The 12,468-nt window shown below is 40.1% G+C and overlaps 1 protein-coding gene across 1 annotated transcript in view; it reads right to left on the bottom strand.

The window, feature by feature from the left end:
* Positions 1–11,003, bottom strand: part of STRC (stereocilin) — an 82,785-nt gene extending 71,782 nt beyond the window's left edge. Inside the window, exons 1-4 of the mRNA XM_077471297.1 lie at positions 10,943–11,003; positions 6,962–8,026; positions 5,914–5,938; positions 1,017–2,316 (exon numbers count right to left, since the gene is read on the bottom strand). Coding sequence (XP_077327423.1) covers positions 1,017–2,316; positions 5,914–5,938; positions 6,962–8,026; positions 10,943–11,003 — 2,451 coding nt within the window. The remainder of the gene's footprint in view (positions 1–1,016; positions 2,317–5,913; positions 5,939–6,961; positions 8,027–10,942) is intronic.
* Positions 11,004–12,468: the final 1,465 nt, after the last annotated feature.

The raw sequence follows: 12,468 nt of genomic DNA, 5'->3' as shown, positions 1-12,468 counted from the left end.
AAACAAACATATCATAAGATCATAAAAAATGTACAATGTGAGCTGAAAAGCAAGTAGCTAGTGAAAGTCTGTATTTGGACTCCAAAATAAAGTCAGTGATGTCACGTCTGGTGAGCGGTGGAACGCACGAGAGGTTGTGAGAACCAAGCCCGTTCCTGGAGCGAGCCGACTGCTGTGTATAAAAAACTTAAAGGATGTTTGTACAAAGCAACTATAACTCTGGAATATTGTGTGTTTTTAATCTGTTAATATAAAACTAGAACGTACTTTACGTACTATACTTTATGGAATCTCTATCCTTCATGCACGAGTGGTAATTACATAGGAGGATATAGAGGAAGTGACATCTCCCCGCTCACCAGCCTAAGCCTGATAGACCCACATGTAGTACTGCTAAGAGGTCCATAGCATCTGGTGAGTTAAAGCACAAGAGGGTGTGTGGACCACAGATTACCATGTGATATTTTTGGAGCAATACAGCACTTTAGAATATTTCTCCACAGGAGCACTTTTGGAAGAAATTATTTTTGGACTTTCATTAGCTACTATTAGCAAAATTATACACCAGCTCTACTGTCAATATGATGATCTATGAACTGTGAACCGGTGCTCTAGCCTGGACGTTCAGGCCCCAAAATGCAATACTTGAATCAGAAAAGGGCTGGCAACTCGGATGCTCTTGAATAAAAGTCCTTTATTTCATTACATGGGTAAAGGCTATGCTGATGCGTTTCAGCTAAGAAGCCTTCAGCAAAGCTATCAGGGACACAAAACTTGTGACCAGGCCTTGGAGTCCAGTTGCCATGGCAGAGCCCCTGCTGGGGATCAGGGGGGCTCTTTATTTTTTCTTGCACTAGGGCCCTGAAGGTTCTACTTACACCTCTTATTACTTTCCCTTGGTAGTCTTTTTGATAATGAGCTCCATGTTAAGACAAACTTCAGGCTCCAAATATTACAAGTAACAGATCACATACAATACGGTTATTAAAAAATCTGATTTGAGAAGAGTAACTCACGCTAAAGCAGCTCAGAAGATCCTCCTTATTAGAATCGCTGCTCTCCTTTTCTAGATACAGCTCCACAGTCCGCAGTATGCTTAGCGAGGAATTCATCTTGAAAGAAGCCCAGAAAGAGCTATTATCCAGCAGGCTAGAGAGGAGAATGGCTTCTCCCAGTCTATCCCTTGTTTCCTTACCTATCTGCTCCGGGTCTGAGAAAGTGAAGAGAAAATCAAGCATCTTCAGTAGATACTGGACATTGAGCGCCCAGCCATAAGACTCACTGTCACACTGGGATAATTGAGATACCAGACCTATGATGTACGATACTGGATTTCTACACAGTTGGGAGGAATCAAAGCTTGGGGAAATAGGTAATGCATCTGCTAGTCTTTGGAGAAAGCATTTTCCATTTAAGGATACATTTTTCCAGCAGTAATCCACAACCCACGGGTGGACGGCTTTAAGCAAAAAATATAAAGATGCATTTCTGCATACTAAATCCTTAAAATCCTGCATGTTGATCCCTTTGCAGTCTTCCACCAATGTACCATTTTGAAAATCATTACTGTCCCAGGACTTGTAGCTACAAGAGCTATGATTTGCATTCAGCATAACTGTTTTTACGATCTGTCTTTGACATAGTCTGGTTACCCAAGTCCTAGTATCCTCTGGCATGCTGGATAATGAGTTAATACTACAAAGTTTCTCCATCAAGAAAGTTTTATTTTCAAATAGGCATGTCTTTAAGGATTTGGGGTTCATGGACATCCCCTGCCATACATCCGAGCATCTAATATTGTTCCGTAGTTCTCTGATGGCCTCAGAGCTGTTTAAGACATTAGTGCACAGGTCACTCATCATTGATAGATCTTGGTTGCTCCTTGAAAATGATGAGTTTTTGCAGACAGTAGTATTAAATTCAAGTGGGAAATATTCTCTGCATACCCACACCCAAAATGAGTCTTCTTCCATGGAAGAAAGGTACCACGCAGCATCAGAGCAGGCAGTCTGAAGGTCATAAGTTGTATCTACTGAGTAGCCAGTAGCATTGTAAATATTGCAGTATAAGAACACTGTAAAGTTGGAGACTCCAGGCAGTCCTGGAATAGAATCATTGCATACTGCTTCCAGGACTTCAGTATATGGTTGAGATTCCTCCAGCACATCAGATTGTGACCTCCTGGAGATGTTATGTGTCTTGACCTCTGTTTTCCAAGCAGGTTTACCACATGTCAGGATTGGGGGAGCTGATGGAAAACTTGTTGATGTAAAACCAAGGGACTGGACATTCCATGATATATTATGTTTTATTCCCCTGAGTAGAACACAACATCATATTAATGTGGAACACAACACTATTATCAAATGGCATAAATATTGATTGTTCTATAATTGCAGTAGACTGAAATGCATCTCTAGCCACAACATTTTGTTATAGAGTAGAGTATGGTAAGAACCCCTGTCAGTTTTATTTGACATCTGTATCTCCATTTTGGAGATATCTAAAATAAGAACCAATAAGGGAGGTATTTCAATAAGAAGGATACCATACCCCTTCAATTTATAGACAAGAATACATTGTAAAAGGTCATTGATTTTCCCAGTAACCCAAAGACAGAAGACAAACTGGATATAGAGATGTATTACGCTAATCAATTAAAAGTAATCAAGTTAAAAAACATAATTGACATAAACTTCCCTCTAACCTAACTGGGGCCTACATGCTTGGTAAAGAACATTCAAGATATAAGTTACAGATGCTGGGATGATCTACAAATCAGCAGTCCCTCAACATCTTTTGCGTCATGAGCCACTTCTTCGGGAAAACTAGGGATATAAAGACTCTGAAAGGGAGCACAATATTACTTGAAAGATCTAAAAAACTATTGATACAAATGGCATCAATAATTAAAAAAATATAATATATATAGAAAAAAAATAATCAGTAAATTGTAGTGGTCCAAACGGGCTTACCCAAAAATAACAGGAAATGGCAAACGTGGCAGGAGAGTCCAAGGCTCTTCTTTACCAAGCATTGATGTCCCAGCAGGGTTAGAGATGAGTTTATGATAAATATGTTTTTTAACTGGATGAGCTCTGCCTGTTTTTAATTGATTTAATGTAATATATTTTGATATTTTTATATCCGGTTTGTCTTCTGTCTTTGGGGTATGGGGAAAAACCAATAGCCTTTTACAATGTACTCTTGTTAATTTTGGCGATGTTCCTCATCTTCTATTCCAAGGAAAATGTAGTCCCTGGGACAGGAATTGAGGGGGGTGGGGGGACACACAATAGCAGTAGAAACACTTCTTATTAACAATGTATAGGAAGACTAGAACCTCTGTTAGCTTTTTATGGCTGTCTGTGTTCTGATTGGGAATTTCTGGTCTGTCCTTACCACATGGACAACAATGTCAGCAGAACAGGGAATGAGATCCCACTTAACACTCTGTTCCAAAAATGGGGGAGTAAAGACCTCTTCCCAGGAGTGCTCAGTGCTAATCAATCTACTGCCAGACCTGAACACCAACACTTGAGGTGAAGGACATGGAAATCAACGACCCTGTGTAAACTCCAATTCCATCTGAAACAGTGTCTGGGCTCCAGAAGGAAAAGAGCAGAAGGGGAGATGGGAGAGGTAAGTATAAAGGCTGCATTCACACCTGAGCTCTACAAAGTTGCGTGTTTTACTGCGTTTTTACTGCGATTTTTGCTGTGATTTTGCCGCAATTTTGTACAGGTCACCAATGTAAAAAGCAGAAAAACGCCTGTAATCTGCCCCAAAGAAGCTCATGTTCTTTTTTGAGTTTAAGGCGTTTTTGATGCATTTTGCTTCAAGTGACAAAACACTTAGATGGGAACAGGTGCCATTAAAAAGAATTGGATTTTGCTTGTTGGGCACTTTTCAGGCGATTTTATGAGCTGAAGACACTCAGGTGTGAATGCAGCCTAAGTGGGTCTAGGCCTTACTAGTACCCAGATAGCAAGGATAACTTGCCACAAATTTGTGACAGTGTTGAATTGTAAGTCTGTTAACTTGCTGCACATTTTCACTGGCAATTTGTGCACTTGCAGAGCACTTGAAGCTACACTGACCCCTGTGGTGGGATGACTATTGTGCAACATAACTGAACCAGAATGTACAACAGATTTGCAGAATATTTGCAAAGAAAGTTGATCTGGAGTCATGCAATGCAGACTTGCTGTAATTGTGCAACAAACTTGTGAAGCCGGGCAAGTCTAGCAAGTCATTTTCAAACTTGCAGCACAATTACTTGCTATCTGGGTAAGGAACTCTGTCTCTTTACTAAATAAGAAATGTGATAGAACCTCTCAAATTCAGCTAATAATGCATTTTATTTCTGGCAAATGAATCAGATTCTACAGTCCCTGTATCTCTCTTGAACGTCTCTTACATCCTATGGCCTAATGTTCTCAGGGCTATGGCTGGTCAACAATTGTTAACTAAATCTGAATGATTGTTGGGTAATCATGGGCAAAACATCTCTTACTATCTCAAAATCCATATTTTCATTGTTGATGGAACTTTTTAGGTGCCCCATTGATAACAAAAGCATGGATTTAGTTAACAAGTTGTCGCTACAATTAATGTCAAGTGTATCGCTAATCATCAGTATCAGTGGATGTCTGTGTGGAGACAAATGCTTAGTGAGATCCACGTGCAATAAAATGTTGCCATTTTAAGCAAACAATAAGATGAGTGACATTTTGATATTTACAAAGTCCATTTTATCAATAACTATTACTAGTGTGTGCATACTTTCTTTACAGAGTACATTTTTTTAGGAGGGTCACGCTAAGATAATAATTTTCTTAAGGTACTGTTGATGCATAACACAGTGGGGGTTATTTACGAAAGGAAATTCCACTTTGCACTGAAAGTGCACTTGGAAGTGCAGTCGCTCTATTCAGAATATATAGTATGGTGTATAGATGTACACTGTGAATGATGACGTGTCCTAGACTATTAACCTGAACCTGCTTATACCCACCATACTGAAACCCCTGAAATTATACAGTATATTGCCTTAAACACAAAAATCAGGGGGGAGCACTCAGTTAATAAGAGATCATACTAAATGCCACTTGTTATCTGCAACAGAAATACAGATAGTATGAAAATTACATATGACAAACTCAGAGGTGTAACTAGAATTTTCAGGACTACGGTGCAAGAAACCATAAAGGGCCAGCCTGAGCTCCCTCCACGGTGGTGGAATGCCAGGGTCTGGTTGTAAGTGTGACCTTTCTGACCCTGGTACTTCTGCCACTGGTGTCAATAGTTTTTTTATTTTTATAATTTTCTTTTTTTTCCAATCTATTTTATTTATTTATTTACTTTTACAATTTAATTTTTTTTTACAATTTTTTAGGAGCTCGGTTGGGGGGCTTTGGGGAAACATCAGGGGTCTAAACAGATCTCTGTTTCACCTTTGAGACAGAAACAGAGAATAAGGACACAGCCCTCAATCTCCATCTCTGCAACCTCAAACTCAGAATGAATGGACAGGAATAGCTCTGCACAGATCTTCCCAATCATTCGGTACAGATCACTGACTATTCAATAAGACAAGGAAGGGGCCAGTAAATGACACATTTACCAGCCCCTTCCCCACTCTCCACCTTGACAGATTCTTGACAAGGGAAAACCCAGCAGCGTTGTGAGGGGGCGGGGGGGTGGTGTCAGGGGATCACACAGGGGCCCAATCACAGCAAGGGGTGGATAGAAGGGGCTATAGGAGGAAAATGGAGGGGATCAATTCCAACACATACTACTCCACTGCCCCTCCTATCCAGGAGCACAGGATAATTGCCACCCCTGCGACCCATGTGCATAGGACCCTGCATAAACTTTTAGGATAACAGTATCAGTGGATGCAATACTTACCACAAGAGCAGTTGCTGCAGATTACCTGAACAAAAAAAAACAGATATTGTTGTCAATTTAACACAACTGTTATAAAAGTGTGCCAGTATAAATCTAAACTAGAAGAATTTGATATGATTTTGATAAGTGAACAGGACCATGGATCACCTTAATATATGAGTCATGGATTAAAGAGGAAGTAAACTCTCCCACTCTGATGCTTCTCTTCATTTAGTCCATTATAATAAGTCATTATCAGACTATAGCCACTGTAATCCAGCCGAAATCGCATATTACTTACTGTTTAAAGAAACTTAAAAAAACTTGTTTCCAGGGGTTAGGCAGCACCATCTTAAGTATTGTTTTCTGAGTCCACAGTGGAGTGTATTTCCGCCCTTACATTGAGCACTTCCTGTACTGTTAACCAAGCCTCCTTCTCAATCCAACGTTTCTATGGCAACCCTGCTTCCCTGTTCATAGCTGACTTATTTATTTCATAGTATTTACTTGTGCCGATTGTCTAATGCTTCCCTTTGTCAGACTTATCAGCTTCAGCTGATAAGACTGCAGTATTGGCTAAGTTTAGACTGTATGTGAGGTCACATGGTCACATGGTGTGTAGGAGGAAGCTCTGAATGATTAGCAGAGTTCAGTGTTGTGCCGTAGGAAATCCTAATAACAGATAGATAAGACATAGAGAGTGTGCCTTAAATCAGGGGAGATCTGGGCATGCTCAGTGACTTCAATCTACAGAACAACAAGGATTACAACAATACTAAGCAAGTAAGGAGATATCTACAAGCAGTGTTCATTAGGGTTTTTTATGCTGATTTACATGGGACAAAGTTGTGGGGGAGGGTTTACAACCACTTTAAGAACAGGATAGAATTTTGTAAAGATTTGTTTATCTTCTCCCACTTCTTAAAAAACTAGATCTATGTGAACTAATACACACAAACTTTGATTCACACTGTATCTCAGAATATTTTATTAAACCATGCATTTATCCATAGTCTGGCCATTTATATTCTCTCATATATATATTGGTTATACATGCAGTAGAACCTACCTACTGAACACTTTCCATTCTGATCAGCGTGGGGTATTCCAATCACTGATGACACTCTGTTCATCAGGGTCCCTTTCATGCGAGAAACTTTTCTGTTCAAGTTGTCATATACAGATCTTTCCATTCGTTTCATAAGATTGTAGTGAAGATCTTCTAGTACTTCCCAGACGACATCCTCTGGACTCCCTTCCACATCATCAGTCTTGGTTCCACTCTCCTTCTCCTTGGAACGGTAAAAAATGTCAAAAACATTTTGTACTTCCTCCTGTTCAGATAAAGGATTAAATCTACTGGAGTTGGCATGTTTTTCCTTTAAGCTTTCTGAAAGCATATTGAAAGGCCTATATTTCCCATGTGATGCAACTGAAATCCCTGACTGCACATTGACCACAGGTGTCCAGTTTTTGCCTTCAGGGGGCAACAGGAGCTTTAGAATCTGAACAGGATTAAGACCACAGTTACTGTGACCCATCAAAAGACATAGGACCCCTTGAAGAGTTGAAGTCCGTGTTAAGGTTCCACTAAGGAGTGCTTGAAACAGAGTGTCCATCAAACCACCGAGCATCTCCCAGTTATGTCCTAGAAGATTAAGAGCATTTTGACTGTTGCTAATTGATTTGAAAACTCTCTGTAAGAAGTTGAGAAGAACACTCCAGTTTTGACTTCCTCTTAGAGAGACAAGAAAGTCATGTAGCTTTAGGAGTGGTAAAGTTGGAGATCTCTCCACTGGTATCTGGAGAAACTGTTGAAGCAATGAGTTCCAGGCTTCACCCTCCTGCTCGTTTGATTCTTCTTTCTGTAAATATGATGAAATATTATAGAGAAATTCCGACAGACGATTTTTCTTTGCTTTGTTTTTCCGAGTCCCAAGGAGTGATGGATCACTTTCCGATGTAGTCCAAAAAGATCCAATATTAAATACCATTCTATCCAGGAGCAATTTTATGTCATCAGATTGAAGTTTTGTTTTAATGTTCGACATTATGGGAAGATGATTCTTAATTTTAGATTTCCATTTGGACAAAATCTTTTCTAAGTTGCTTTGCTGCCTTTCTTGATTTTGTCCTATATCAGTGAAAATAATAAAAATTAGCATCTTTGTGGCAGCAACCTTAAATTATGCAACAGAACAACAAAGCGATACTTTTTTTATTTTGCTATGCATTTCCTTTTCATATACTAACTTTTTTCAGATGGCTAGAAAAAGTCTAATAAAATGTAGTTACATTAAAGAGTAAAGTATGCAAAAAAGCAACCCTGGCCAAATACACATACACATACACTTATTGTCAAAAGTATTGTGACACCTGCCTTTACACACACATGAACTTTAATGGCACTGGCACTCCAGTCTTGAGTCCTGACCTCAACCTGATAGAACACCTTTGGGATGAATTAGAATGGAGACTGCAAGCCAGGCCTTATCATCAATCATCAGTGCCTGACCTCACAAATGCACTTCTGGAAGAATGGTCAAACATTCCCATAGACACGCTCCTAAACCTTGTGGACAGCCTTCCCAGAAGAGTTGAAGCTGTTATAACTGCAAAGGGAGGGCCAACTCAATATTGAACCCTACGAACTAATAATGGGATGCCATTGAAAGTCATGTGCGTGTAAAGGCAGGTGTCCCGATACTTTTGACAATATAGTGTATTTACCATTTTCACATGGCTATAAGTACAGGGGACATCATTACTGCTGATCTTCTCAAACAAAGATCAATCACAAACGCTAAGCATTGTATTTATGACTGATCTCCCAAAACGATCCTTCAGCAAAAAAAGATAATAGACTCCTAAATAATATGATATGTCTTATACTAGAAATATCACAATGTACCATCTTGCAAGATTTTATGCAGCAGCATTGCTAAATCTACCCTTAGGACACAGTGTGATCCCTTTGGAGCATCTGGAGGAAGGAGTAACACATTGCTAGACCATTCAATTGTATTAACCAATGCTACATTTCACATTAAAATAGACAGGTTACTGGTAAAGTCACAATGTTTCAAATCTCAGTATGCAATGATGATATGATAGCCTATCCATGTTACACTATGCAGAAATAAGAAGATGTATGTGTATGCGCACACAATTTGATGTGTGTTATTCACTTATATAACATTGCTTTTCATTTTCTGTTATAAATGGAACATTTTCAATAAAAACACTGCACATAAAAAAAGATGAAAAGAGCTTAAAGGTGAGGTACTACAACCTAAAACAGTATAAATGAAAACATCTTGTTTCCAAAACCCTGTAATTATTGCTGTAGCCAGGTGCTGGACTACAGAAACATGGTGAAGAAGGATACTCTTTGCAGTCAGTTGTACTTTCACTTTCTACTGTTATACTTGATTTTGTGTTACATAATCCCCTCCAGTCACCAGGGGGAGAGCTACAACCTGGAAAGCCCATGGACTTCTATTCAGAATGCTGAGGATCATGAGAATCGAAGTCCGGGACAGCCGCCAAAGATTGCGACCCATGGACCCTTTACACCACAATGCCCATAGTATACTGAGGGAGTGGTGGAATAGTTTTTAACAGACTGCTCTAAGAACTTCTTCCTCTTGGCGCTGAGGGGGCTGAAGAGAGCACATCCGCTGCATAATGACCAGATTGCTGAGAGACCGGACCGGTCAAGACACCTGAGGCAGCCCAGCAGAGACTGCAGCGACCACATCTGCACTGTTACCTCAAGGAGACCAGAACATCCTCTCACTCCTCTCTACTTCCCACTGCCGAATCTCGGGAGGCATTTTGTGGACAGACTGAGGGGTCCCCCTTTTCTGCAGCAAGAGTTCACAGCTGCACTACAGGGACTGGTGAAAGGGCATAACTCGCAGAGACTGAGTTGCTGGAGGCAGGACATTAAGTATACTTCACCTCTACTACACCTAGATATTAAAAAGATAACTTTATGTAAATTATATATATGATCTAAGTTGTGAAAATGTTTTAAAAACCTTGTCTGTATAGAATGTCAATACATGTACCCATGTGCTGGTGGTTGGTAATGTATTCCATTTCTCACTCCTGGTTTGCTTTACTAACACCATTATTTTAAGTGTTCCAGACAGAGACTGCCTACAGCAGGGGCATCCGAACTTTCTAATCAAAGTATACGTCCCTTCAGACTGTGGGCGGGGGGGCAGACTGTGAGCAGTGGGAATAAAATATGTCCTGGCATCAGTGGGAGGAATAGTGCCCCATCATTGGAATTAGTGGGAGGAATAGTGCCTCATCATTGGTACTAGTGGAAAGAATAGTGCCCCATTGTTGATGTCAGTGCCAGGAACTATGCCCCATTGTTGGTGTCAGTGGGAGGAATAGGGCCCCATTGTTGTGTCAGTGGGAGGGATCATACCCCATTGTTGTTGTCAGAGAAACAGTGCCCCAATGGTCAGATAAAAGCATGCACAGGGCTGCAACCATCCCCAGGCCTGTTTGGAGACCACTGGTCTACAGTAAAAAAAAAAAAAGCTTACTTAAGCTTTCTGGAATCTCTAGTAACATAAAACACCATAATGCAAGGTCTGAGTTTTATGCATAACTGAATATTTGTCTTGTCAATGAATTTTATCTAGAATTTAGAATTGCAATGCAGTCAAGATAACATATCAGTATGTCCAATTTAATCAGCCAAAACATGAAAACAAACAAATGGAACTCACAGTATGTTTAAATAATTAGGGTTAGTAGGTTATGGCAGATTTCTCCAGACCTATCTGCAGATCTTTGCAATGTTTTTATATATATTTTTTCCATGTTTGTGCATATTTTGTATTTATTAATTTTCAGTGAAGTGTCTGTCTCAATTGTGGGATCCTAAAATGGTCTGGGAAGTTTATTGTTTTATTAGTATATATCAGAACGATTTGTACTGTAGAAGTGGAAAAAACGAACCCTTAAGCAGGAAACAGTCTACTAATCCTGAAATGCCATGCTAGTGTTAAGCTCCATTTTGATTTACCTTGGCTTGCAAGAGGCACCAATATCAGAATCATCCAGAAGATGAGTTTTTGCCATTCCATATCCGTATTATCAAAGCTAATGGTCCTCCGATACAAGAAACATGACAACTCCTATGTAACCTGAAGAGTCACATCTGCCCATCTATATTTCTGTACAAGACGTGTGGCATCTTCACTGTTGTCCGTGACAGGGAAACAGGATCTGTAACATGACATGAAGGATCTGTCACTTGAGCATCACAGCAGCTTTCCTCACCTGAGCAGTTTCTGGAGTTACAACCATTATTTACAACCAGTCCTCATGTTACACTTTCCATTGAATAGACACATGAAAGAAAAGCCAGGGAAAGCATCAAATTCTTAGTGTTAGCATAGCTACACTATATTACCAAAAGTATTGAGACACCTGCCTTTACACGGACAAGAAATTTAATGGCACCCAAGTCTTAGTCCGTAGGGTTCAATATTGAGTTGGCCCAACTTTTGTAGCTATAACAGCTTCAACTCTTCTAGGAAGGCTGTCCGCTATGTTTAGGAGTGTGTCTATGGGAAGGTTTGACCATTCTTCTAGAAGCGCGTTTGTGAGGTCAGGCATTGATGTTGGATGAGAAGGCCTCCGCTCTAATTCATCCCAAAGGTGTTCTATCCAGTTGAGGTCAGGACTCTATGCAGGTCAGTCAAGTTCCTCCACCCCAAACTCACTCATCCATGTCTTTATGGACCTTGCTTTGTTCACTGGTCCAAGTCATTTGGTGGAGGGGGGATTATGGTGTTTATGGGTTTTACAGCACTTGGCCCGTTAGTTCCAGTGAAGGGAACTCTTAAGGCGTCAGCATACCAAGGCATTTTGGACAATTTCATGCTCCCGTATTTGTGGGAACAGTTGGGGGATGTCCCTTTCCTGTATTAACATGACTGCGCACCAGTGCACAAAGCAAGGTCCATAAATACATGGATGAGAGAGTTTGGGGTGGAGGAACTTTACTGGCCTGCACAGAGTCCTGACCTCAACCCGATAGAACACCTTTGGGATGAATTAGAGCGGAGACTTCAAACCAGGCCTTCTCGTCCAAATTCAGTGCCTGACCTCACAAATATGCTTCTGGAAGAATGGTCAAACACACTCCTAAACCTTGTGGACAGTCTTTCTAGAAGAGTTGAAGCTGCTTTAACTGCAAAGAGTGGGCCAACTCAATATTGAACCCTACGGACCAAGTCAGGGATGCCATTAAAGTTCATGTGCGTGTAAAGGCAGGTGTCCCAATGCTTTTTGCAATTTAGTGTATATGGATAATGTAAATTCTGACAGTTAAAATTCAGTACTTGGCCAACCCAGGATATAACATATCTAATATGATGCTTGGCCTCCAGAAAGGTAAATTTAGGAAGCACATTTACCATAGTAGGAATTCGTAATTTGTCTATATTTGTAATACATTTCAATTTCTCCTGCTTCATAACATTCATTTAAAGTCTTTGTTTCATTTTTTTTTAATCAGCACAGGGAATCATACTTACATTCAAT

Source organism: Lithobates pipiens, unplaced genomic scaffold (genome assembly GCF_037356315.1).
Source record: "Lithobates pipiens isolate NorthernLeopardFrog02 unplaced genomic scaffold, aLitPip1_a1.2 Scaffold_8, whole genome shotgun sequence".
NCBI classification, from domain to species: Eukaryota; Metazoa; Chordata; class Amphibia; order Anura; family Ranidae; genus Lithobates; species Lithobates pipiens.
Note: the sequence above shows the minus strand (reverse complement) of the source record. Positions and strands in the feature narration are given on the sequence as shown.